At 38.1% G+C, this 27264-nt stretch overlaps 2 protein-coding genes across 17 annotated transcripts in view; both read left to right on the forward strand.

The window, feature by feature from the left end:
- Positions 1-27264, forward strand: part of si:ch73-55i23.1 — a 782803-nt gene that overhangs the window by 314879 nt on the left and 440660 nt on the right. The gene's annotated exons all lie outside the window — the stretch shown is intronic.
- The window catches only part of cita (citron rho-interacting serine/threonine kinase a), a 233759-nt gene that overhangs the window by 196307 nt on the left and 10188 nt on the right, over positions 1-27264 (forward strand). For 9 of the 16 annotated variants that reach the window (XM_073951763.1, XM_073951764.1, XM_073951765.1 and 6 more), the window contains 12 exons: positions 3818-3955; positions 4109-4289; positions 5495-5586; positions 5675-5779; positions 7573-7742; positions 15109-15189; positions 17580-17715; positions 17967-18106; positions 20885-20977; positions 21069-21177; positions 22061-22189; positions 22285-22365. In XM_073951763.1, coding sequence (XP_073807864.1) covers positions 3818-3955; positions 4109-4289; positions 5495-5586; positions 5675-5779; positions 7573-7742; positions 15109-15189; positions 17580-17715; positions 17967-18106; positions 20885-20977; positions 21069-21177; positions 22061-22189; positions 22285-22365 — 1455 coding nt within the window. Of the gene's footprint in view, positions 1-3817; positions 3956-4108; positions 4290-5494; positions 5587-5674; positions 5780-7572; positions 7743-12638; positions 12681-15108; positions 15190-17579; positions 17716-17966; positions 18107-20884; positions 20978-21068; positions 21178-22060; positions 22190-22284; positions 22366-27264 lie in introns of all 16 variants that reach the window. The other 7 variants (XM_073951757.1, XM_073951760.1, XM_073951761.1 and 4 more) reach the window with 1 other exon arrangement.

Below are 27264 nucleotides of genomic sequence, written 5' to 3' on the forward strand. Positions count from 1 at the left end.
ACAGCACGCTAGAGCACACAGAACCTAAAAGGTACACTTTCAATTCAATTCAATTCAGCTTTATTTGTATAGCACTTTTACAATGTAGATTGTGTCAAAGCAGCTTCACATAAATGGTCATAGTAACTGGAACAGTGTAGTTCAGGTTTTAGTGTTTAAGTTCAGTTCAGTTTAGCTCAGTTCAGTGTGGTTTAAAATAATTACTGAGAGTTCAAACAGTGACACACACAAACACTTTCAAATCTGAGTTTATTAAAAAAATACAAAAAGCACCTCTTTTTTAGGTGTTTATTATAACACAGACAACATATACAGATATTTTAAACACTTTCAATAGTGTTTTATGAAAATTTAAAGGGTTTTCTTTAAAATGATACCAAAGTTTTGCATTTACACCTCTGCATGTGGATTTGGGAATCTTTTAAATTTAGGTAAGGCAAAATCCAGGCGGAAATCCCAAAATAACAGCAGAGTTTAACTGGATAAACATTATTACGCGGCTACAGAGGGGTGCCCAGACTTTTGCACAAAACTGTATGCTACATGGTGGTTATTTCTTCATTTTTGTTTATTTTATATAATTTAAGTTATAGCCTCAAAAGTCAAAACTTAGTGTACCAATGAAAAATATAAACAAAAAAAAACTATTTTTTTAGTAACGTTATCTTTTTTTGTTTATGTAGAGTATACCGTTTTAGGACTGTCTTGACTGAGGAAATCCGTCTGTTTCTCCAGTTTAAATGAAAAGTGAAGTGCATGCAGTAAATGAGGTTCAGACTGTCCTCATGTCTTCTGCCGCATGTCCTTTCACTGCACTGACTTCCATACGATGACTGATTATGAGTTTCTGTAGTGCTTTTGTCTGTTATTCTTGAGCTCACAGTGCTGCATGTGACCGTCTGCACTCTCGATATCTTGTTTTGCTTAGAGAGAGAGAGAGGTAGACATGCTGCTGCTGCTGTTGTGTGATTTTAGTTTAAGGCTGGTCAATTTGGCATCATTCATGCTGAGATGCTTAAAGGAATAGTTCACCCACAAAAATGTAAAGGGGACCTATTGCGCTCTCTTTTATAAGATGAAAAATCCATCTCTGATGTCTCTTGAGTGTGTGTGTTTCAGTTTCAGCTGAAAATAGCTCACAGATAATGTTCTCCAGCTCTCTGAAACAGACCCTTTTGGGCTTTGATCCTAATTGTGGTGTTTTGGTGACTGTCGCTTTAAATGCAAATGAGATTGTGCTTTTTTAAGAAGTGGGCGGAGCTACAAATGCCTGTGTCTTAGGCCCTATTTCCACTAATGCGTTTTAGTTGGAAAACACATACGTTTTTTTACGGTTATGTCATCCTTCCACACTACGCTGGAGATTTCAAGCGCCAAAAACGGATCATTTTAAGAACGCTGGAGAGGCCGTTTTCATTCTGAAACGCGTCTGCTCCGTCTCAGTGTGGATGAGGGAAAACGGAGACATCTGAAAACGGAGGTGGAGCTGCTGAGATTCACTACCTGATTGGGGCTTTTGTGTCATTGCGTATCCTTCCCTTATTCGTCAAGCCCCTATCACATGACTATAACACATGGCTTCAACGCTACCGGATACAGCAGACCAGCCTTCACTGTAAACAACAACATGGACACAGAAATGGGAGCGCTGTTTGCACTTTTGTCTGTTTTAGACGCCATTGTGCAGTTATTCATTTGTTACGTTTAATAACTCAACATCGTCGTCTGTCCACAAAAATACCTCTCTTGCTTTCTTTGCCATCGCGTTCATTGTTCAACCGGCGTTTGTTGACTAACAATAACCAAATGCCGAGCGAGACACGTGCTTCCTGTTTATACTAGAACGCGCATGCCCAGAGTGCGCGAATGGTCACGTGATATACGTTTTTGGTGGCGTAGTGTGGACGGAGATATGTTCAGAAACGCTAGTGTGGACACAGATAGTTTTTGATCTGAAACGCCGTTTTAAAACTGAAACACACTAGTGTAAACGGAGCCTAAGCATAGTGGCAGATTCAAAACTAAGACTAATGTCTTATGCTAATGAGGAGAAGACAGTCCCTAGTGGGCGGGGCTTCCCCCCTTTAATGACAAGTACAAAGGGAGAATATGAATCAAAGTGTTTCTGCAGACTGTTTTCATCAAGTCTGATTGTAAAAACAATATAATTAATCATTTCTTTACCATTAGAATCTGGTTATTTTCACACACAACTGAGTTTAAAGCCCCTTTAAAAGAGATTTTTGCATAATAGGTCTTCTTTAAATTACCCAATAATGTTCTTCCCCTCAAACTATCCTCAGTGTATTCAACTTTTTTCTGTCGGATGAACACAGTCAGTTCAGTTTTAAGTTTTATCCTGGCTCTTCATGCTGTATAATGATGTAGGAGAGAGACTTTTATTTTGAAGCTTCTGAAAGCACACAAATGTGTCGTCAAACTCTCCCATTCGCCACCAGGGGATTAATGCATGTCTTATAAAGCAGCTTCATGTGTTGTTGTTACAGAAATATTTAATCTTTTTGCATTTTTGTGATAAACTTTTATTTTAGTTATTAATATTATAATATTACTTTAGTAACTGTATTGTAAATAAATAATTTCAATAATATTGCTGAAATTAAGATAAAAACCAAGTAAAGAGATTTTTACACATTTACAACATTAAAACAAATAAATAGAAAAATAATGGGCTAAAAATGTGAGTTTCGTGTTGGTCTATTTATGAGTTAGTTTTATGACAACTTGTACACTTTTTTTTTTTTTTACTTCAAAATAAAAGTCACTCTCTAAAACCATTATACAGCTTTAAGAGCCAGGATCAAATTTAAAACTCAGAAAATGCACAACAAAAGAAATCCATCATTTTCACAGACTCTAAATCATGCCTCCAAGTTATGGAATCTTCAACAAATGATCATCCTTTGATTGACAATATTTTAACTAAAGTTCACCAACTACAAAATCAGTTTTATCACATCATTTTTTGCTGGGTTCCTGGACATGTCGGGCTTTTAGGCAATGAGCGAGCTGATGCAGCTGCTAAAGATGCTTTGAAGCAAGTAATAAACAAATGCCAAATTCCTCCGTCAGAGATGAAACCTTTTATCAACGCTTACATTTTAAACAAGTGGCAAAAGGAATGGGCTGCATTAGAAAACAATAAACTACATGAAATCCAACCTGAAGTTTCACACAGAATTTTAAGACATTTTAAGAATTGATTTGATCAAGTAGTTTTTACCAGATGCCGTATTGGACATACGAGAATTACACATGGATTTTTGCTCCAAGGTGAAAACCCCACTCAGTGTTTGTGCTGCAAAACTCCTCTTACTGTAAAACATATTTTACTGGACTGTCCTGCTTTTACTGATTCCAGAAGGACTTTTTATGAAATGAACTCTTTTAAGGACATTTTTGACAAAGTGGAACCAGAAAAGATTTTAGAATTTTTATCATGTATTAACACAAAAAATCTTATTTAATTTATGTTTTATTTTGTTTTTTGATTTTTAAATTGTATATTTATTGTTGAAAGATTCCTGCCATGAAGATAGCCTTGGTTGCTGACATGGCACTAAATAAAAAATACATTACAAATTTAAAACTCCGACTGTATAAAGTCATAAAGCACTGCCAAATAAACACAGAATAATGTCATACACTGAGGATAGATTGAGGAAGAGTTAATAAAGTCATTTTCATTTTTGGGTGAACTGTTCATCTAGTAACCTACACTAATGCCTAACTGTCTGTCTCTCTCTCTCTCTCTCTCTCTATCTATCTCTGTGTGTGTGTGTGTGTGTGTGTATAGAGTACGGACGGCGTGTAAAGGAGCGAATGCACCACAACATCCCTCATCGCTTCACAGTGGGTCTGAACATGAGAGCTGCTAAATGTACCGTCTGTCTGGACACCGTTCACTTCGGCCGACAGGCGGCCACCTGTCTGGGTACGATTTTAATATCTCTTCTGCTCACCCAGTCTGCATTCATTTGATCAACTCGATGTTCAGAAGTGTCCGTAAAATGTGCAAAAACATGTGCCTCGTACTCATATGTGTTTGTGTGTGTGTGTGTGTGTGTGTGTGTGTGTTCTCCTCCAGAATGTCACACTCTCTGCCACCCCAAGTGTTCCCCGTGTCTGCCAGCCACCTGTGGTCTTCCTGCTGAGTTCGCCACACACTTCTCGGAGGCTCTGTGTCGGGATAAGACCAGCTCTCCTGCTCTGCAGGTCAAGGAGGCGTCGGGACATGTGCGCCTGGAGGGCTGGATGAAGCAGCCCAGGTCAGAATATCACCATCATCATCATCATCATCCTCCGCTTATTAATCATAGGTCCACTTGAGCTGAATCTATTGTTGAGTTCTTGAGGATAAACTGTGTGATGTTTGCTGTAAAGGGGGATTTCCTCATCTAAACATGCTGTGATGAAGATGAGGAGGAGAAATCATGTTTCTGTTTGTCTGTTTGTTTGTGTGTGTGTGTGTGTGTGTGTTTGTTTGGTGTGTGTGTGTCTGTGTCGTTGTGTTTTGTGTGTGTTTCTGTTTGTTGTGTGCTATTGGTGCATATGCCCGGTGTGTGTTGGTTTCTGTTTGCGTGTGTGTTTGTGTATGTTTGCTGTGTGTGTGTGTGTGTTTCTGTTTGTTGCGTGCAATTGGTGCATGTGCTTGGTGTGTGTTTGTGTATGCTCTCTGTGTGTGTGTGTGTGTGTTTTGTGTGTGTTTTTGTTTGTTTGTATGTGGGTGTTTGTTTTGTCTGAGATTGCTGCATATGCTTGGTGTGTGTGTTTGTTTGCGTCTGTATTTGCGTATGTTTGGTGTTTGTGTGTCTTTGTATTTTGTGTGTGTTTCTGTTTGTATGTGTGTGTGCACGTTTGATGCACTCGGTGTGTTTGTGTTTGCTTGGTGGGTGTGTGTGTGTTTGTTTGTTTGTTTGTTTGGTTGGTTGGTTGGTTGTATGTATGTGTGTGTGTGTGTGTGTGTGTGTGTGTGTGTGTTTTGTGTGTGCATTTCTGTTTGTTTGTTATGTGGGTGTTTGTTTTGTGTGTGATCGCTGCATGTGCTTGGTGTGTGTTTGTGTATGCTTGGTGTGTGTTTGTTTGCGTCTGTATTTGTGTATGTTTGGTGAGTGTGTCTTTGTGTTTTGTGTGTGTTTCTGTTTGTTTGTTTGTGTGTGTGTGTGTGTGCTTGCTGTGTTTGCACGTTTGATGTACTTGGTGTATTTGGGTTTGCTTGGCGTGTGTGTGTGTGTGTGTGTGTTTGCATGCATGTGTTTGGGTGAACTTGGTGTGTACATGCATGTATATTTGTGTGTGTTTGTTTTACTCTGTTTGTGCAATTTTGATGTACTTGGTGTGTTTGCTTGGTGTGTGTGTGATTGTTTGCATGTATGTGTTGATGTGTGTACATTTATTTGTGTGTGGTGTGTGTTTGTTTTGCTTTGTGTGTGTGTTTGTGTGTGTTTGTGCGTGTGTGTGTGTGTGTGTGTAGGAATGGTAAGCGAGGACAGCAGGGCTGGGAGAGGAAGTATGTGATCCTGGACGGCACTAAAGTTTCCATCTATGAGTCAGAGCCCACTGAAGGTACACCATCACTCAAGAGTGTGTGCTCATGCTGCGTGTGTGTGTGTGTGTTGTGTTCTCAACTCACCAGTGTGTGTGTGTGTTTCAGACTCGGTGAAGCCGCTGGAGGAGTTTGAGCTGTGTTTGCCGGACGGTGAGGTGACGGTTCACGGTGCTGTGGGAGCGTCTGAACTCATCAACACTGCAAAATCAGGTCTGAGTCTGTTTGTGCTCATGGAGAAACATGGACGTGTTGAACTGTAAAGAGCTGAAATAAAGGGGTAGTTCACACAAAACGGAAAATAAACCCTCTATTTACTCTCTTTGATTGGTTATAAACCTGGCTGAGCTTCTTTGTTCTGTTGAGCACAAAAGGAGATATTTTGAAGAATGCTGAAAACCTGTAACCATCAACTTCAATAGTATTTATTTTTATATTACTATGGAAGTCAATAGTTCCATAGTGAACAATAGTGATAGTTCACCAAAAACGTCAATGATTTATTGGGAACACTTTATAATAACTACACACTATCAACCATTTATTAGGCATTAGCAAATAGGGAATTTATTATCTGTTAAGCATTAACTCTACATTAATAAACGCTAGTAAGAAGTTTACAACTGCAGCTACAAATGCTGTATTCTTAAATTATAACCACATTTACAGTTGAAGTCAGAATTATTAGTCCCCGTTTATTTTTTTCCCCAATTTATGTTTAAAGAAGAGATTTTTTTCAGCACATTTCTAATCATAACAGTTTTAATAACTCATCTCTAATAATTGATTTATTTTCTCTGTCATAATGACAGTAAATAATATTAGACTAGATATTCTTCAAGACACTTCTATACAGCTTAAAGTGACATTTAAAAGCTTCACTAGGGTAATTAGGGTAAAGTTAGGGTAATTAGGCAAGTCATTGTATAACAGTGGTTTGTTTTGGAGACAATCCAACACTAATATTGCTGAAGGGGCGAATAATATTGACCTTACAGTGGTTTTTAAAAAATTAAGAACTGCTTTTATTCTAGCCGAAATAAAACAAATAAGACTTTCTCCAGAAGAACAAAACATTATCAGACATACTGTGAAAATTTCCTGAATCTGTTCAACATCATTTAGGAAAAAATAAATAAATAAATAAATTCAGAGGGGGGTGAATAATTCTGACGACTGCATAATGTGCTTAATAATTGTACTTTCATAATTTGTGACCGGTTGATTTTTCATTACTAAATTAAGGATCGCATTATTCACAACCCAGTTATTTTAAGCATAGTTGGTTACTTTTCAAGATCATTCAGAATGATGAAGGTTTTGGAAACTGTTTGGGCTGGAATCAGTCAGCTACATCTGGCAACACTGTGTGCGTTTTCGGTTTCATTTTCACTGCTAAGCTTGGTTCACTTCCTGCTCTGCTCCCAACCAGGGCCGGCGCATCCATAGAGACGACCTAGGCGGCTGCCTAGGGCGGCAGAATAGAGAGGGCGGCGTCCGCCACACCTCCCTCACCACCCACGTCCTAAATATTTAGAACTTTATTGCCTGTTATTCACAGCCTATGCAGGTTCTGTTCACTAAAGTAGACTTAATTCACAGGCGTGTGCGCGCCCTCCCTCTCTGTGGTAACAGCTGATGGTCAGCTCACGTCACGTGTGATTTTGCGGTCGCAAATACATTACATGAAGACAGAAATGACATTTTTGAGGTGAATTATATCTTATAAATACAGCATGTTACTCTTTCAACACCATTTGGAGGTGTCCACGCTGCTGAACAATGTATGGAAAACAATGTGAAGACTTGTGCGGCCAGCTTTGCTTCTCTCCTGAACTAAAAATATGATTAACAGAATCGTAGAATTGCTGGATTAAGATCGTCTAGGAGGTCGAATCGAGATCGGCATCTTTTTACGATTAATTGTGCAGCTCTAATGTGTGTGTGTGTGTGTGTGTGTGTATATATATATATATATATTTGGGCTTTGTGTGTGTGTGTGTCAGATATCCCATACGTGCTGAAGCTGGAGTCTCATCCTCACACCACCTGTTGGCCTGGTCAGTCTCTGTACTTCATGGCTCCCAGTTTCCCAGATAAGCAGCGCTGGGTGGCTGTTCTGGAGTCAGTGGTTGCTGGAAGCAGAGGATCCAGAGAGAAGACCGAGTCAGACGCGGTGAGTCCAGTCCTGCAGGTTCAGGCCGTTAATATACAATTCACTGTGTGTGTTTCTGCCATGCTTAAAGTACACATGAAATCAAAACTAGCCGTATTGATGTTGTTTGCTCACATTGCTGAACAATTCATCTGTGCATGTCACTAAGGGAAAAAATGGTTTGCCCTCATAATCTAAAACTGAAATCTGGAAAATGCACTTCCTGTTTGTGATCAATTCTCAGATTAGGTCTGTGTGAGGTAGTGGGTGTGGCTAACATACTTAGCCACGCCCCTCCAGCTGTCAGTCTTGACATCAAACAGAAATGGTGAGCAGGAGGCTGTTAGGTTGTAATAACTCTCCCCAAACCCTTTTCCCCGTCTTAATCAATGAATCGCCTATGTTACTACATCCAATCAGCTTGCAGTAAAAATTGCCAGCCACACCCACTGTTTTCTCATTTAATATTCTGTTTATTTAGGAACTGTGTCACAATACAGGGAAAAATTGCTCACAGCTTCCAGGTTATGTGGACTGTAAAGTCTGCTGAGACTTATTTCAGTATGTTAATGTACTTCCAACTGAAATGGAATTTTCGGTAAGGGGTGTGGCTTTCTTTTGAGCATCATTCCCTTATAGCAAACTAACAGTAAAAGTGGCATGGTGAAGGTTAATTAAGATACAGTTGCTATGGAAACCCTCATGTTGTCATCAACAGAAGTTTGTCTCTCCACACGCTGAAGCAGATGCTCAGATTTATTTGTAGATTAAAGTCCCCATGAGCTGGAATCTAAACATTAAATGATAAAACAGTGGGCGTGGCTTGTTTTTTCTACTGCGAGCTGATTGGATGCAGTAATGTAGGTGTTTCATTCGGACAGATAAGGAAAGGGGTTTGGGGAATGTTATTACAGCCTAACAGGCTCCTCCTCCTCACCATTTCTGTTTGATGTCAGAACTGGCAGCTGGAGGGCGTGGTTTAGTATGTTAGCCACGCCCAACACCTCACACAGACCTAATCTGAGAAGTTTCAGATTACTCCCTACAAACTGTTTTTTTCCATAATGACATGCACAGATGAATTGCTCAGCACTAAACTAGTAATGTGAGCTGACAACATCAATGTGGCTAGTTTTGATTTCATAGAGACTTTAACAAAATACACTTTTTTTCAGTTGATTAACTTGCACCGATTAATTATTTATTTTAAGAATAACAACAAAATAAACATTATACATTTTGATTTCATATGGACTTCCAGAAATCCAGAAGTCTTAAAGGGACAGTACACCTAAATTACATTCACTAATCATTTGCTCATCTTTATTTACTACAAAAATGCTTTTCTTAGGGTGCTTTCACACCTGCCTTATTTAGTTGGATTGAATCACACTGGAGTTCGTTTCCCCTTTTGGTGCGGTTGGTTTGGGCAGGTGAGAATGCAGCAATCGTACTCGAGTGCGCACCAAAAGCGGACCAAATAAGCGTACTGAGACCTGCTTGAAGAGGTGGTCTCGGTACGCTTTCAAACCAACCCTGGAGCGGTTCATTTGTGGTGAGAATATGATCCGTACTAAAACAGGTCCAAAAACAAAAAGTACTGCACCTTTTAGTCTAATTCAGCTGCCGTAGGCCGATGCGCTGTGCATTATGGGATATGGAGGAGAAATATTTGTTGACAGAGCTTTACCAACAGAGAGAGAGAGAGAGAGAGAGAGAGAGAGGGAGGGGAAAACATCACCTGATGGATTGTTGGTAATATTTCCGCAAGATGAGCATGTCACAGTTTAGCTAAATTAATTCACGCCTCCTCCTGAAGTGACGAGTGATGCATTAAACACTGTTTTCCAGCCACGGCCACGCTTCATTCTCGTAATGTCTAGTTTGTCTAAAGCAGGGATACAATCAGCCAGCGCAGTCATCCCTCCAGAGTAAAAGGTTTTGTTTACCTGCGGGAGTTCACTGGCATTTTCCCGCACATGAATTCTGACCAATCAATAAGCAGTTCAGGAAATATATTCAACAACATCTGGCCAATGAGAGATGTGGATTTTGTCAGATGACTGCATTTTGGTTCGTTTCAACTGGTTCGGACTAAAGCCAGCAGTGTGGTGTGAAAACTACTCAAAGACGGCAGAAAATGCAACAATGTATCATTTATTACCCTTGATGCAGACCAAATGAAGTGAACAGCAGATGTGAAAGCACCCTTACGTTGAGTTTTTGTCTTTCTAGTACAAATATCTACAAATACTTAAATCAAGAAGCATTTTCTAGACAAGCCACAAATATGTTCCTGTTTACAGAAATGACGTGTTAAAATGAAGTGAGTTTTTCCTTAAAATAAGCAAAATAATGTTTTTTCGTATTAATTAGTTCTCTCTGGCTGGCACGGTGGCTCAGTGGTTAGCACTGTTGCCTTACAGCAAGAAGGTCGCTGGTTTGAGTCCCGACTGGGCCAGTTAGTGTTTCTGTGTGGAGTTTGCATGTAGAGATCTGCGCGGGACTAAATTTTGAATCCCGCTCCCACTTATATTAGGAATTTGTTGTCCTGCTGCCCGACCCGCACCATTTTAACACACACACAAGCACCAAGCAGACACACAGGCGTTTGCTGTTATATCAACTCAAAGGCTTGTAATACCATGTATCAAGTACCAATGTAATACCAAAAGGTTTTATATAAAGGTATATAAATACTGAGTCGCGCCAGCTCCGGGCCGCAGCGCACATTACTCTCGGGCCGATTCCGGCTCGCTTACGGCCGCCGCATCTGGCCAGATTGATTCGGGCCGGAATCGGGCAGTGAGTCCACAAGCATCCGGCCCGAGTCCGGCAGCCGGAGCCGGGCCGAGTGGTAAGTCTCCGGCAGGCGAGGATCTAGCCGGAACTGGCCCGAGTGTATTTTCCTATCTGGGAAAGTTCCCTCTCTCTCTCTCTCATTCGTGCACGCGCACTAACATACACACACACAAGCACCAAGCACACACACAGGCAAAGCTCTCTCTCTCTCTCATTCGCATAGCAATATCCGCGATATTGCTAGACAGCCTGCTCCCTCCCCAAATTAAACCCGTTACCGACCGTTCCTGCGATTTATTCGGAAATTTATTCCCGCGCAGCAGAAATCTGGTCGGGTACCGCGGCTGTCCCGTGGGAATGCAGACCTCGATTTGCATGTTCTCCCCATGTTGGTGTGGGTTTCCTCAGGGTGCTCCGGTTTCCCCCACAGTCCAAAGACATGCGCTATAGGGGAACTGATCAACTAAATTAATCGTTGTGTGTGAGGGAGTGGGTGGGTGGGTGGGTGTTTCCCAGTACTGGGTTGCAGCTGGAAGAGCATCCGCTGTGTAAAAGATATGCTGGAATAGTTGGCAGTTCATTCCGCCGTGGTGACCTCTCATAAATAAGGGACTAAGCTAAAGGAAAATGAATGAATGAATGAATCATTGCTCTTACCCCATCGGGGGAGATTATTTTGCTTGTTTTAAGGAAAAACTCACTCAATTTCGGTATATTTATTCTGAAAACAAGACAATATTTGTTTTTTGTTTAGAAAATGCTTCTTGATTTCAAATATGTAGACGCAATAGAAACAAGACATAGAGAAGCTTCTCTGCAGTGTTTGTTTCATAGCTGTTGGATTATTTCCTCTATTGTGTACAGCAGATCCAACAAACAAATGAATAAATGATGAGGGGATTTTCATTTTTAGGTGTACTGTCCCTTTAAGATTGCCACTGCAAAACGATTCAGTGCATGTAAGAAATTTGTTAATGCAGTGAATGATAGAAATCTTACATGCTTTTATATTCTGATAACAGGAACTTGACTTATAATAGACCACATATACTGTAGATTTGACCATTTAATTAGAACATTTGTGAATCTTTTGGAACTTGCAAAAAAACAAAAATCACTATAAACCTGCAATGCTCCGAAAGCTTTTATATTGATGTAAATCTCTTTCTTTTCTTTCCTCTGACAGCTAAATGTTATTTCGTCATGAATGTGCAATACTCCCTGTTCTTGTGGAATTGAATTAATAAAAAAAAAGTACATTTCTTTTTATTGGGTGTTATTTTAATATTATTTAAATACTATTAAAGATTTAAATGAGCTTTTATTTCTTCATTTTAAATTTTAAAGTACATTTTTTAGATTTCATTTAGTGTTTTTACTTTCTATTTTTGTTTTATTATTATTATTTTTTTACTTTATTTATTTTATTTTTTTATTTATTAGCTAAGTCAACATTTCTAATTGTTCTTCTTTTGTGTGTGTCTGTGTGTGTGTTAATTATATTAATTGACTCTTTATTTTAAATGTCAAACTGGTATGATTATTTTGTTGTTTAAGACTTCTTCTGCATATGTTTTTGTTTTCTTTCATTTTTAATGCTGTATTCATAAGCATCAGCTGTGAATTAAAAAAAAAAACATGATGCCAAGAAAGCACAATTTCTAATGTAGCAATGACCTGATATAGTCTTTTATGTATATATATATATATATATATATATATATATATATATATATATATATATATATATATGTGTGTATATGTATATATATGTATATATATATATATATATATATATGTGTATATGTATATATATGTATATATATATATATATATATATATATATATATATGTATGTATATATATGTGTATATATATATATATATATATATATATATATATATATATATATATATATATATATATATATATATATACATATATATACATATACACATATATATATATATATATATATATATATATATATATATATATATATATATATATATATATATATATATACATATATATACATATACACATATATATATATATCAGTTTTGGGGAGTTTTCTAATGCTGTGAGTGTGTGGTTGTGTTCTGACCGCTGTAGGCCGGTGTTAAACGTCAGAAGACGCTCTCTCCGCTGGTTCAGGTAATCAGCTGTTTGCAGGAAGCCAAACACACACTCACTGTTGTGTGCGTGTGCATTATCCAGCATGCTCCTCTGCCCGGTGCTCGTGTTGCTTGCATCATCAGACCATGAGCTCTTGTTTTCATTGCGTTGCAGGACTCGCTGTACATCATCCACATAAGCCAGTGTTTCCTGCTGCAAAATTAAATGTGTGAGGATTCATGCTTAAAGATAAGACATCGATCACACTTTACAGTGAGGTTGTATTAGTTAATGATAGTTAATGCATTAACTAATATGAACAAACAATACATTTATTACAGTATTTGTTGCTGTTAGTTAATGAAAATACAGGTATTCATTGTTAGTTGATGTTAACTCAGTGCATTAACTAATGTTAGCAAGTATGACTGTGGATGTTAATAATGCACTACTGAATGCTGAACTATAATTAAAAGTGCTGTACAAGAGCTGTTCATTATTAGTTCATGTTACATCAACTAACATTAACTAATGGAACCATATCTGCCTGTTAAGTGGTGATGTGTTTGTGACATTGTAATACTGTTTCCGGGTCCAAGCCGCCATTCATTTGAGTGGAGAAATCATTCGTTTATGATCATGTTTTATTCCTATCAGACATTAAAGTTAATTTTATATAAAATCATAGTGTACACAACAATCTCTGGGCTTGCTGCTTAACAAATACAAAAAATTTAACAATTTATAAAACAATGAATCACTTTCTGGCCATCTGATATTAGGCATGGACATATATATTGCGATCGTGACTTTCGAAAGTATTAAATCGCTTCGTAAACGTTTATTATTACCATTTTATGAGTCTTCCCATTCAGTTAAATAGAGCGCTCGGACCCGGAAGCCAAATGGCGTGACGTCACACTTAAAAAGCGGATCGTAAAGTGTGACCCAAACATCTTGATATTGAGGCGATCTGAACACTTCTGTACATGAAGCACAACCAGGTTAATACGATTCAAAAACAAATGATTCAAATGAATCGATTCATATTAAAAGAATCACTCAGATGATTATATTAGTCAATATTTATGAAGTAAATTTAAAATTTGTGACCCTGGATTTGATAACTTTCTCGCGCTAATCAAAATGCATCACATGACCATTCATTAACCGATCCAACCCCGTCTAAAATGATATAAATTAAGCCCGAACCTGCCCAAACCTGTCGGGTCCCTTTAGGTCTGGCTGAAGATCTTCAGCTCTAATTTATTCATTTTTTCCTTTGGCTTAGTCCTTTATTTATCAGGGGTTGCCACAGCGGAATTAACTGCCAACTATCCCAGCATGTTTTACACAGCGGCTGCCCTTCCAGCTGCAACCCAGTACTGAGAAACACCCATACACACTCAATCACACACACACACACACACACACACACACACACTCATACACCACAGTCAATTTAGTTAATCAATTCCCCCTATAGCGCATGTGTTTGGACTTTGGTGGAAACCCACGCCAACACGGGGAGAACATGCAAACTCCACACAGAAATGCCAAACAGTGCGACACCACTAAGAGACACTCTGCTGCAATGCATAATATTAATCAAAAATGATTTTTGGATAGATTTACGGAAAATAAATTTACAAAATGTCTTTTTTTTTTCACGTAATCTTTCGAATTTAAATGATTTTTGGCATGAACTAAAGATCTATAATACAGTGTCATTTCCAAAAAATAAAAAAATGTTGTGCTTTAGGGTCAGATTTGTTGATTTAGACACTGCAGTAGGAAACACTGGCAGATCCTGAAGAAGAAGGCGGCTCTTTCTGCTGATTGGCTCATCTGTCCGCAACATTAGCATTAAACACTCTTAAAGGGACAGTACACCCAAAATTAAAAATAAAAACTCCACTTTTGTTTCAAACCTGTTTGAGCTTCTCTCTTCTGTTGAACACAATAGAATGCTGCAAACCTAATAATAATACATTTTAATTATAATTTATAATGATTTTTTCTTAAACTCTTACGCATAAAGATATACAACAACAAATAAAAATGCAACCCAAGCCAGAACTACAAGCTTAACATCATATTTCAGTTACAAGTTAACAATTCTAATAATAATCATTAAAAAATGATGCTGGTGATAATCACAAGTTAAATGCTTTATTAAAAAGATGCGTTTTTAAGAAGGAGTCTTTTATAACAATCCATCCGGCATTGCTAATAATCGCCGGTAATGCATTCTGTAATGTAGGCATGCTATAAGAAAAGCACTACCTATGTATTATTTTCCTGCTATGGAAGTCAGTGCTTACCAGTATCCACCCTTTGTGTTCAGCAGAAAGTAACGCTGCAGTAAATGAGGGTTACGTTTGTTTATGAACTGTCCCTTTAACAGAGTGAGATGTGAAGTGGGTGTGTTTGAATCTCTCCTCTGTGTCTGTTCTTCTGTGAGCAGAAGCTGCTGGGAAACTCTCTACTGAAGCTAGAGGGAGACGATCGGCTGGATATTAACTGTACTTTACCTCTGACCGACCAGGTAAAACACTGCAGCATCTACACTGTTACTGCCAATGTTATTAGTCTACAAATACATCAGGGTCCCCGCGGGTCCTTAAAAAGTCTTAAAATGTCTTAAATAAAATTTTCGATTTTTAAGGTCTGAAAATGTCTTAAATTCTGTAATTTTCCATAAGGAGGTCTTAAATTTCATGTGGGATCTTAAATATCATGTCCGACTCGTCTTATGGCGGCAAATCAATGCCAATATAAATCGAGCGCAGCGGTGATGTTTGCGCGTGAGGAGAAGTGAACCGTGAGCAGATTACAGGTCTACACGCGAGAAAATTACAGCTCGCGAGCGCACAGGGGATCTTCACGCGCGATAATTAATCTCATAATAATGCCTATTCTTACCATCATGACCAAGTCATATAATGACATATCAAAATAATGAGATATATTTCTGTAACAAACTTTATTACTTGGGAGAGAAAGAGAGAGTTTTACCATGTGGCAAAAGATCTCTCCATTAAACAGAAATTGGGGAAAATATACATGGGCTATTAAATCAGGACGAATAATTCAGACTTTAAATGTGTTTTGAACCATTTGATGAAGTTTAGCACCTACATTTAAACTGAACTCAAACTAAACGTGTATAAATTTACAAAAATCTTTTTTTTTTTTTTCTAAGATTCATTGTCCTTGACTCATTTTCTGTGAAGAACAAGTCAGAATAAATTGGATGGACAATAGTATACAAAATAGGCTATACATGCATGCAGTGCATAAAGTACAAAGGTTTATAGTAAATATATTGCCATTAGTCTGTTATTCCACTATACAGTTAAAGTCAGAATTATTAGCCCGCCTGAATTATTAGCCCCCTGTTTATTTTTATCCTAATTTTTATTTAACGGAGAGAAGATTTTTTTCAACACATTTCTAAACATTATAGTTTTAATAACTCATTTCTAATAACTGATTTATTTTATCTTTGCCATGATGACAGTAAATAATATTAGACTAGATATTCTTCAAGACACTTCTATACAGCTTAAAGTGACATTTAAAGGCTTAACTAGGTTAACTAGGCAGGGTAATTGGGCAAGTTATTGTATAACGATGGTTTGTTCTGTAGACTTTCGAAAAAAATAAATAGGTTAAAGAGGGTAATAATATGGACCTTAAAATGGGTTTTAAAAAATTAAAACAGCTTTTATTCTTGCCGAAATAAAACAAGAAAAAAGTGGGCTACTAATTTTGACTTCAACTGCATATGTGACCTTTAAGATGTGGGCCTGTCGTATAGAAAGTAGTTTTTGTATGCCTCTGAAGTGGAATGATGTAATGGATAGTGAGTAAAGCCAAACGAAGATTGTAGAAATTAAATTGTTGCTCAATAGGTGGCGATAAAAACCCATCTGAATGTCTGTCACTGTATTTTTTATGTTTAATTGGGCTAATCATTTTTGATTGAAGTCTTTATATGCAGGTTATTCAATCATTAACTAAAAATGAGATTGAAATATATATATAATATATATAGATATATATTTTTTACACTGATCTATATTACAAACAATGTTAACAATTATCTATAAAGATAAATTAATTATAATTATCTATAAAGATCTAAAACGCAAATAAACTCTTCTGAAGACAATATTTCCTAGAAAGATCATCCCCAAGTGTAATAATGAGCACTGCTGTTGTGGTTAATAATGAAGTAAAATACAACAAACCAGACAAGTGCTGCACGGACAAATCAAATCGGTTCAGAAAGTCATGTTACAAGAATGCAAGTCATTATTTTGGATATTATTTGACTGTTTCTCGAGATTGAATCCTCATAAAGTTCATAAAGTTCTCAGAAAGTTTCTTATGATTATGACTTGCAAATTATATATATATTTAACGGCGTGATCTTTTAACTTGCGTCCAATCCCGGCTAACTTCCGGAAAGGCACAGTAGCCAATAGCGTTAGAGATAACAAGTAAACCAAGTCAACCAAGTAATCTGCTCACGGTTCACTTCTCCTCGCACGCAAACATCACCGCTGCGCTCGATTTATATTGCCATTGATTTGCCGCCATAGATTTGCTGCCATACTTCACCACATCATTCTGTGTTCACACTGAACATTTTCCTGTTTTTTTTTTTTTAGGTAAAGTCTTAAATTTTCATTTTAGAGGACTTAAAAAGGTCTTAAAAGGTCTTAAATTTTCTGTTAAAAAATATGCAGATACCCTGATACATGTATGAAGTGAGAAACAAGGGATTTAATGTGGTGCATCTGCTCATTGACTTTGATTCAAGATGCTTTGTTGACTATTGAAGGCAAACACACAAGCACTTCCTGTTATTAGTGTGCTTTTTTTTTTTTTTGTATGTTTTTGTAAGCTCATCTCATGTGTGTGTTTCAGATCGTGCTGGTGGGCTCAGAGGAGGGTCTGTACGCTCTGAACGTCATCAAGAACTCGCTCACACACATCCCGGGTCTGGACTCTGTGTTCCAGATACAGATCCTGAAAGAGCTGGACAAGCTGCTCATGATCACCGGTCAGTGCTGAACACACACACTCTTAACACACACACACACACACTCTCACTGCTCAATACAAAGATCTATGGAGTAAAAACAGTCATTAATATTTCGTGCATAAATCAAATCCATGCATGCGTTATTTTAAACACATAAAAGGAAATTGATCATAGTTTTAGGAGGGCGCAATTTTAAAATCTGCCTTTAGAACAGACAAAACTTTTTATATGGTGTTTATGTATATGATGTGTGTGTGTGTGTGTGTCAGGTAAGGAGCGTGCTCTGTGTCTGGTGGAGATTAAGCGGGTGAAGCAGTCTCTGGCTCAGTCTCATCTGCCGGCTCAGCCTGATCTCAGCCCCTACATCTTCGAGGCGGTGAAGGGCTGCCATCTCTTCGCTTCCGGAAAGGTGAAGCTTTTACACGAGTCCCGTCAGCCACACACACTCACAAAGTCCTTCTGCAGATTATGCTGTTTCTGCTTTATTTTTTATTATTTTTGTGTGCTCGTAACCTTTTTGTCAATTGTTTTAGATCCGAATTCGGGTTGATATTTTGTTTTCAGTTTTGCTGTTGTTCATCTGATTATTACTGAGGCTTTTTTTGCAACTGTAGCTTATTATTATCATTATATTTAGTTGACAGTTGTGACCAGTATTGAGTGGCTTTATTAATTGACAATATTAATGACTAATTACATCATTATATTGGATTTAAATGACTATTATATGAATTGAATGTCTGAGTTGAATTTCTTGACTACATAAAATCCCTATAAATCTGATTTCATAGACAATAGAGACTGTATTAAAGGTGAAAGTTTTTGACTCTTCTAAAGCATAAAAACACCCTCATGCTGATATTATGCAGAAACACTGTGTGCAGATATTCAGAAACATGCTCAGAAATCAATCTTCTTTATCTGAAAAACAATGCTGAAGTAGGAGATTCTGCTTTGAATGTGTGTTACGTGCCGGAACGGCTGTCTTTGTTTTGGTCATTCAACCCGCCCAATGCTCGTTGAGCCAATAATATTTCAGCACTCTGGGTTGCCTTGGTGAGAATCAGTGTATTTCATTCATTCATTCATTCAGTCAGTCAGGAACGCTCTCAAAGTGTACGTCAGTGACTGAAACGCGACCTCTGGTGGACAGTAGCAGACTCTGAAATGAGACGCAGATTCAGAGTTCCACATGAGGTTATTTTTTTGCAAAAATTCTAAATATTACGAACGTAAAGATTAGGTGAGCAGGTTACATTGTAACCCGTGTCCATAACAACACGCTACATGATGAGATTTGCAGGGATGAGCAATTTGGCTGTTTGCACCAAATGAAACACGACAGAAATTTAACAGAATAGTGTAAGTCAGAAGCACAGAATAGTGCACTCACTGCACTCCAGCCAAATGGTTGTTTAATATGGAAAATATTTCATCTACCGCTTGACGTTGGGTTTAACACAAATTAAATCAGCTTTAAATCAGAATTTAGGCTTGACAGTCAACAATGGGATGTGAAAATAAGGGATATGCCCACCATATTAAGGAACCCCCCCCACCCAAAAAAAAAAGATTAACCAATTACTAAATATGTTAATTTAAAGCTGTTTCATTGTCAATAAACAGTTAAATAATTATTATAATTTACAAAAGAAAAAATAAATAGTATACATTAGCAGCCAATACATTAGCAAACAGTTCAGCTCATTAAAATGAGCTATTATAAAGAAATAAAATCAAGCTATCAAATCTCATTAGCTGTTTCTTCACTGTAAAGCTTACACATTCTGATTAAAGAGCAATGAAGGAATCTCATTTATTTAAATTATTTAGTTTGATTACATTAAATAAGAGGTGTCACTTTAAAAAAGCACACATCTAGCATTATAATGAAAGCATTCGACTGCTTTCCTAACTGTTATGCTCATTTAGAATTACATTAGTTTTGTTTGAAAAAACAACAAAAAACAACTAGATCGACATCTTTGGTTGTTATTATTATTAATTATGTGTATATGTCTGTTTAAAAGCACCCAAAACCCAGACTTTCGCTCCGCTTCAAATCACGTGTACAGAATCTTTTTCTGGAAACAGCGTCTGTTTATCACTGTGGAGCGTGTCAGCTGACAGTCACGCACTGCTAAATGATTGTTTCGAGGACTGCATATGAAGGGACGACGGCACCTGTAAGGAAAAGGAATGAACCAAGCTGTTTTTATATTTATTTCAAAGTGTTTTCATGCCTAAACTAAGCGAAAGCACAGAACAGACTTGCATTTAATAGCAAGGGGCGGCCCCTGGTGGTTCAGCGGTATGGGTTGCATATAGGGAGGATCGGCTCTTTAATGTTTATTCGCCACCCTTCAGAGAAAAACTGACAATACAGGACAATATCTTTAAGGGATGACAGCAGGTTAGAACTGTAAAATACTGAAGAATCCCGGGAAAACAGGAGGGTTGACGGGTATGGTCAGGTACGCTCACGTCAATCTGGCAACCTGCACTTGCATGGACTTTTCAGAGGAGAGGCAGATTGAAAATGTGTTTTGATCCATGAGTGCAATACCTAGTTCAACCACTGGAGGTCAACCTTACAGCACCTTTAAAGACAGAATTCTTTAAAATTGTACAATGAGGACTTTTTGCTTCATTTTAAAAATGAAATACTTTTCAAAATTAATTATTTAATTTATTAAAACACAAAAGGTTTCAGTGTTCATACAGCCTGTTTCATTCATACTGTTATCTGTTATTTATTTCATGTGCAGTTGGACTAAATTATGTAAATTCTGTTGTTAAAAACTAATTATTATGCAAAATATCTGAAAAACATATTTATAATAATATATATACACAAACAAACTCTCTGCTTCTCTGAATTTCGCCAAATATTGCTATTAACTAATTTCTTAAGTTAAGAAATATTCTGCAAAATGTATTTGTGTAACAAAAATAAATACAATTCCTCTGCTTCTCTACATTTATTCATACACAACTGTTGAATTTATTTGCAGCATTTAAGGCAAAGTCATTAATAAGCAACTAATTCAACTGCCTAAAAAAGAACAGTAATGGAAGTGATTTAACTACTGTAACTACCTGTAAATAAATACACCCAACAATGATCATGACATCACTGTAGAGGATCATAAAGCTGTTGTTTAACTGAATGAAGTGTGTGTTTCAGATCGACACAGGCATGTGTATCTGTGCTGCGATGCCCAATAAAATCACCATCCTGCGCTTCAATGACACACTCAACAAGTTCTGCATCAGAAAGGTGAAGTACAGTATAAAACACCTCTTCCTGCACGCCAGAGATTAGTGATTATCATCTGTTAATGTGTGTGTGTGTGTGTGTGTGTGTGCAGGAGATCGAGACGTCTGAACCCTGCAGCTGCATTCACTTCACCGGATACAGTATCATCATCGGCACCAACAAGTTCTATGAGATCGAGATGAAGCAGTACGTGCTGGAAGGTGAGAGGATCCATACTGGTGCTGGAGTGCTAGAAACACTGTTTCTGACATCATAAGAGTGCATTAAACCGCAGACGGCGCTCTAGGCGGGTGTTAACAGTAGATGGCGCTCTATGCTAGTGTATAACAGTAGATGGCGCTCTAGGCTAGTGTATAATAGTAGTTGGCGCTCTATGCTAGTGTATAACAGTAGATGGCGCTCTAGGCTAGTTTATAACAGTAGATGGCGCTCTAGGCTAGTTTATAACAATAGATGGCGCTCTAGGCTAGTTTATAACAGTAGATGGCGCTCTAGGCTAGTTTATAACAGTAGATGGCGCTCTAGGCTAGTTTATAACAGTAGATGGCGCTCTAGGCTTGTTTATGACAGTAGATGGCGCTCTAGGCTAGTTTATAACAGTAGATGGCGCTCTAGGCTAGTTTATAACAGTAGATGGCGCTCTAGGCTAGTTTATAACAGTAGATGGCGCTCTAGGCTTGTTTATGACAGTAGATGGCGCTCTAGGCTAGTTTATAACAGCCTATTTCTGTAATTGGTCAGTTGCTCCATCTCAACTTTAATGCCACATAATTAATGTAAACACATCTCACTATGAAGACTTTTGCCATTTGCTTTCTTAATGATAGTTTTAGACTCAAGTGGTGTTTATTAGATATTGGAGGCAAGCAAAGGCTGTTTGTAAAGCATGCAACGCCATCTGCTGGTAAAAACTAAACTCAGAATCTATTCATGAAAAAGAATCGCAGTGAATTGGGTTAAACCTCTGAATTTATACAGTACTATCTTTTAAATCACAATGCATGAATTTATTAAGTCACACACACACACACACTGTTTTATGCACTACTGATGAACTGAACCTGCTTATGTGTGTGTGTTCAGAGTTTCTGGATAAGAATGACGTGACGTTAGCGTCCGCCGTGTTCGCCGCCTCCTCCCACAGTTTCCCCATCTCCATCATCCAGGTCTCCAGCGCGCCGCAGAAAGTGGAGTATCTGCTCTGCTTCCACGGTGTGTGTGAATATAATCACTGTTTAAGATGCTAAACGTGTGTGTGATTAGTGTTTAACCAGTGTGTGTGTGTGTGTGTGTGTGGTTTGTTGTAGAGTTCGGAGTGTTTGTGGATGCATACGGACGCAGGAGTCGCACCGATGACATCAAATGGAGCCGCCTGCCTCTGTCCTTCGGTAAAACCTGCTCACTGTATCGGGTTCATTCATCTACTTATAAGTCTGCCTAATAGTGTTTTAATGGGATAGTTTCAATCTGTTTACACTCATAAACGACAGAGAAAAGCTCTAATAACACCAAAGAACAACCAAACATTCTTCAGGCATTCACACGAAAACACTGGATTACAAGTCAGGATTATTCGCCCTATTGTTAAATATTTATTCTTTTATATTTTTTCTGAATTTCTGTTTAATATTGTGCAGATTTCTTCAAGTTTTTCTTCAAGCTTTCTTCAAGTAGTTTTAATAACTAATTTTTAATAACTGATTTATTTTATCTTTGTCATGATGACAGTAAATAATATTAGACTAGATATTCTTCAAGACACTAGTGTTCAGCTTAAAGTGACATGTAAAGGCTTCACTAGGGTAATTAGGGTAAAGTTAGGGTAATTAGGCAAGTCATTGTATAACAGGGGTTTGTTCTGGAGACAATCCAACACTAATATTGCTGAATTTGGCTAATAATGTTGACCTTAAAATGGCTTTAAAGTTATTTTAATTCATAGCCCTATTTTCCCCAGAAGAAAAAATTTTATAGGAAATACTATAATGAAAATGTCTCTAAAGGGTCATGACACCCCCCACTTTTGGTTCAAGTCTGCCTCAGATTTTTTTCAGAAGATGCATCATAGTGGGTGTGGAGCTCCGCGATCAGAGGCAGGAGTGGCTGTAGCCAGCTTGGTTTTATAGTTTACAAATTAAAATGCAAAGAAATAAACAGTAATTTAGTGCCCTGCTACATTTGTTATTCGCAATTTCATATACAGATAACCACAATTTATATCGGTTTAAAGATAACCGTGTTCATATAAACACTAAATGAGGACTTTTCCCTTAATCCCCGGGTCTGAATTAGGGATGCTCAAAATAATGGATTAACCGTTAACCGAAAGGGTGCGTTTGTGACGATTAATGCTATCAGTTAAACGATTAAAAATATTGTTTTATATATTTTTAGTTTGGCTGCATAAGGGGCCGATTAAATGCGCCTTTGCGTAAGGGGCATCTTTTGCACGCGGCTCATCCCAGAGCAGCAGTTTGTGTTGTCAAGACAACTACAGAGAACTTTTAAAGAGCTGGTTTCCTACATTCATTCTTCCATGGCGGAGACCAAAATGCATCCATCAACGGCTACATTACCCATTCAAAACATTCAGTTATTGTTGTTGTTTTTAATAACGGATTATAATCGCACCAAAACGTATTAAAAGGTAAGTGAATTATAACAGCGCAAACTTTTCTGTAACCGTATAGTGCTGTGCGCTATTGTTTAATCCTTTGGCGTTACGTGCTGACTGACTGACTGACTGACAGGTGCGCGATGCGTGAGGCCAGCAAACACGCAGAAGCTTTCAGTTAAGATGAACACCGTTTCTATAGTTATACTTTATTTAGAGATAAAGGTATATGGCTCTGTATATAATCACTCTATCTTGCTGGAGTTTATAGCCGTTTCGCTTTACTTCAGGACGCATTAACACCGCTCTGAAGGTCTAATCGCTGTTTTAAGTTATCCAGAGCTGTATGAATGTACACATCTTGATTATCATGATATTATTAAATATTACAATTGTAACAACACAGACAGCAACACTTCTGCACAATCGATACCCAGCTGATTCAGTCGTTTATAAGAGGACCGCGCCTCTTCTCTTCTTTTTTCCCTGTCAACATAAAGGCAGTGAGGTGCGCCTTGTTTTCGGCCGTTTTCGGCCCCTTGTTTAACTGCAAGACATATTTAACTAGCGGGACGATAACGTATAACCCGTGCCTACAGAAACATTTGCCAAAGAAGCAAAATGGAAGAAGAATATTGCTGTTTGATCGAGACGTGTTAATGCTAAACCAGTGCTTATGTTGACCTGGATCTGCGTCATAAACGCAACAAATAGGCTTTACTTTTTATTTTATTTTTTATTTTACAGCTTAAGGAAACCACATGTCAAGACATAATCTTTAAAATAATGATTTCTATTAAAAATGTAAAAAGGTTTTGTGATTATAATAATACAAACGGGGCATTAAATAAAGGCATATTTTCCATGGAGCGAGCGATTTGAGGAAGTCTGCTATTTTATTTGACGGAAGAAAAAACATATGATTGGAAAAAAACAGCCTGCCGGTTATTAAAAAGAATCAGTCAGTGTTTTCGTTTTGTAATAAAAATTAATTATTTAAGTGAAAATAATTTAGGGCAGTCCTATTTATTTTATTCATTTTATTTAGATTATTCTGTTCTTCTGTGCTAAACACTGCAGGTGCGTGAAGATGCTCTGTTGTTCTGTTCCGCTATTAACATATAAAAATAAATCAGTATTTTAAAATGCAATATTTAATGTGTCAGACACAAAATAGACACGTCTATTTGTTTAATATAAAATGAATAGTAATCTGACCAGTTAACCGGTAATAACCGATTAATGAGCGGCGGTTGTTGGTTAGCAAAATTAACCGAAATGAGCATCCCTAGTCTGAATGCAGACTCAGTGCAGCAGGTCTCTTGCCCTGTTTATTTTAGCCATTAGCCCTGCTGGTAATCTGGAGGATTTAGGTGAACACAGCAGCACAGCGATATGTCTAAATGTGTACGAACTTCTGATAAAAGACAACGTCCGCCATTCTCCAAATCTCGTACTGCTCTCAGGACAAAAATGCTTGCTGCACACACACAGCTTTGCTGTATCGGCCCTGACAGCATCATGGGGAAAAACATGCAACAAACCTGTGGATGTTGGAAACAAACACATCCACCCTTCATGAACAGCTAAATACTGCGTGCTGTGGGTCCGTGGACGTGTCTCACCCAGTCACTGGGTCTCACAGCTTGGCATTGGCAGGTCTGCCTTGCCACGGAAACGTGCAGTCATGAATAATTAAGAAGCCGGCTCTTCTCATAGGATAAGAAAACTCCACTATGAATAATAATGAGAAACCGACACGTCATCACTTCACTTGCAGTTCTGTGCTACGTCTCCAATTTTGATCCGCTCTAAAAATCATTTTAAACCCGGAAGCTGAAATTAGCTGACAAAAGCTCAACATTATCCAGTTTTCCCCACAATTAAAGCTGACAGGTGCTAATGTTGTCTTAACTGATGCTCAACACACACACATCTGTTAATATAAAAAGAAAGTACTCGAGGGTTTCGTGAACCTTTAATCTGTTAAATGTTGTTTGGGAAATATTTGAGGCACAGTTTATAACAGTAGAAAATGTATCAGACACTATAACATAAACACTCTCTGTTTATTTTAACTTTCATAAAAACCAAAATGTAAACTGTTGATTTAAAAAAAGGCATTATTAGCATTATAAAAATATGTTATAGATTAGGGTTGGGCCGATAGACGATGGCCAATAGACAACATGATGCTGAGCCGGCATCGCCGATCCTCCGCCCCCCACCCAAATACATAGAGACTCCTGGATACCGCAAACGAGTGAAAATCTCCCGGAAATCGCACGTCTCCCTCTCGTCCTGAAATAAGTCGCGCCCCTCTCACCACCGAATCCCTCCTCTCTTCAGACACGCTGCGCACACTCTGTCAAACACAGAGGGGAGTATTTACTTGCGGGGAGGAGTTTCTTCATCTCAGCTCATGGATTTCCAGGCACACACAGCCAATTCGGGGAGATATAAAACGCAAATAAATTATGTAAACGCAAAACCGAGAAAACTGCAACTCACAAGCGCGTATTGAACCATGGAGGTCGTACCGAACGGTTCAATATTATATTGAGAACCGTGGCATTCCTAGTGTATATATAAACGGTCACACTTTACAATAAGGTTCATTAGTTAATGTAAATTAATGCATTTACTAACATGAACAAACAATGAACAGTACATTTACTACAGTATTTATTCATGTTAATAAACGTTAGTTAATGAAAATACAGATGTTCAATTCAATTTCAATTCAATTCTATTCAGCTTTATTTGTATAGCGCTTTTACAATGTAGATTGTGTCAAAGCAGCTTCACATAAATGGTCATAGTAACTGGAACAGTGTAGTTCAGTTTTTAGTGTTTAAGTTCAGTTCAGTTCAGTTTAGCTCAGATCAGTGTGATTTAATCATTACTGAGAGTTCAAACACTGAAGAGCAAATTCATCGATGCGCAGCTCTACCAATCCTGAACCATGCGAGGCAGTGGCGACAGCGGAGAGGGAAAAAAAACTTCACCTGATGGGAGTGAAGAAAAAAAACCTTGAGAACCAGACTCAGTTGGGCACGACCATTTTAATTTCTCCGCTGGCCAAAAGTCTTGTGCAGAGCTTCAGTCACCACGCTGGCCTCAGCGAAGACTCGTCTGTCTCTGGAGCGTCGCTGGAATCAGACTCATGTTCTCCACTCCCCACGACCATCAGCGCAGCAGCAGCTCAGGATACGGCCTGGTCCCGCATATGGAAACCTTGGGATCATCTCATCGCTAGTCTTGGATCCAATCAGTGACTCCGCATAATCTGAGGGCCTCGGGATGAGTATCCCCAGGTGGAAATGGAGAATAATTAGCGTAGCTGCTGTTCATAGTGTATATAAGCAACATGTAGAAGCCTGTGTGGAACCCGCTAAGTGATGCATTGAGTGTGCTTTACTAAACAGACAGGTCCTTAATCTAGTGTTGAACTGGGAGAGTGTGTCTGAGCCTCGGACGTTATCAGGCTATTCCAGAGTGTAGGAGCCATAAACGAGAAAGCTCGACCTCCTTTAGTAGATTTTGCTATTCTAGGTACTACCAGAAGCCCTGAGTTTTAAAATCTTAAAGAGCGAGTTGGATTGTAGCGAGACAGAAGGTTGGTTAGATAAACAGGAGCTCGATTATTTAGAGCTTTATAGGTGAGAAGTAA

Source organism: Danio rerio, chromosome 5, assembly GCF_049306965.1.
Source record: "Danio rerio strain Tuebingen ecotype United States chromosome 5, GRCz12tu, whole genome shotgun sequence".
Taxonomy (NCBI): domain Eukaryota; kingdom Metazoa; phylum Chordata; class Actinopteri; order Cypriniformes; family Danionidae; genus Danio; species Danio rerio.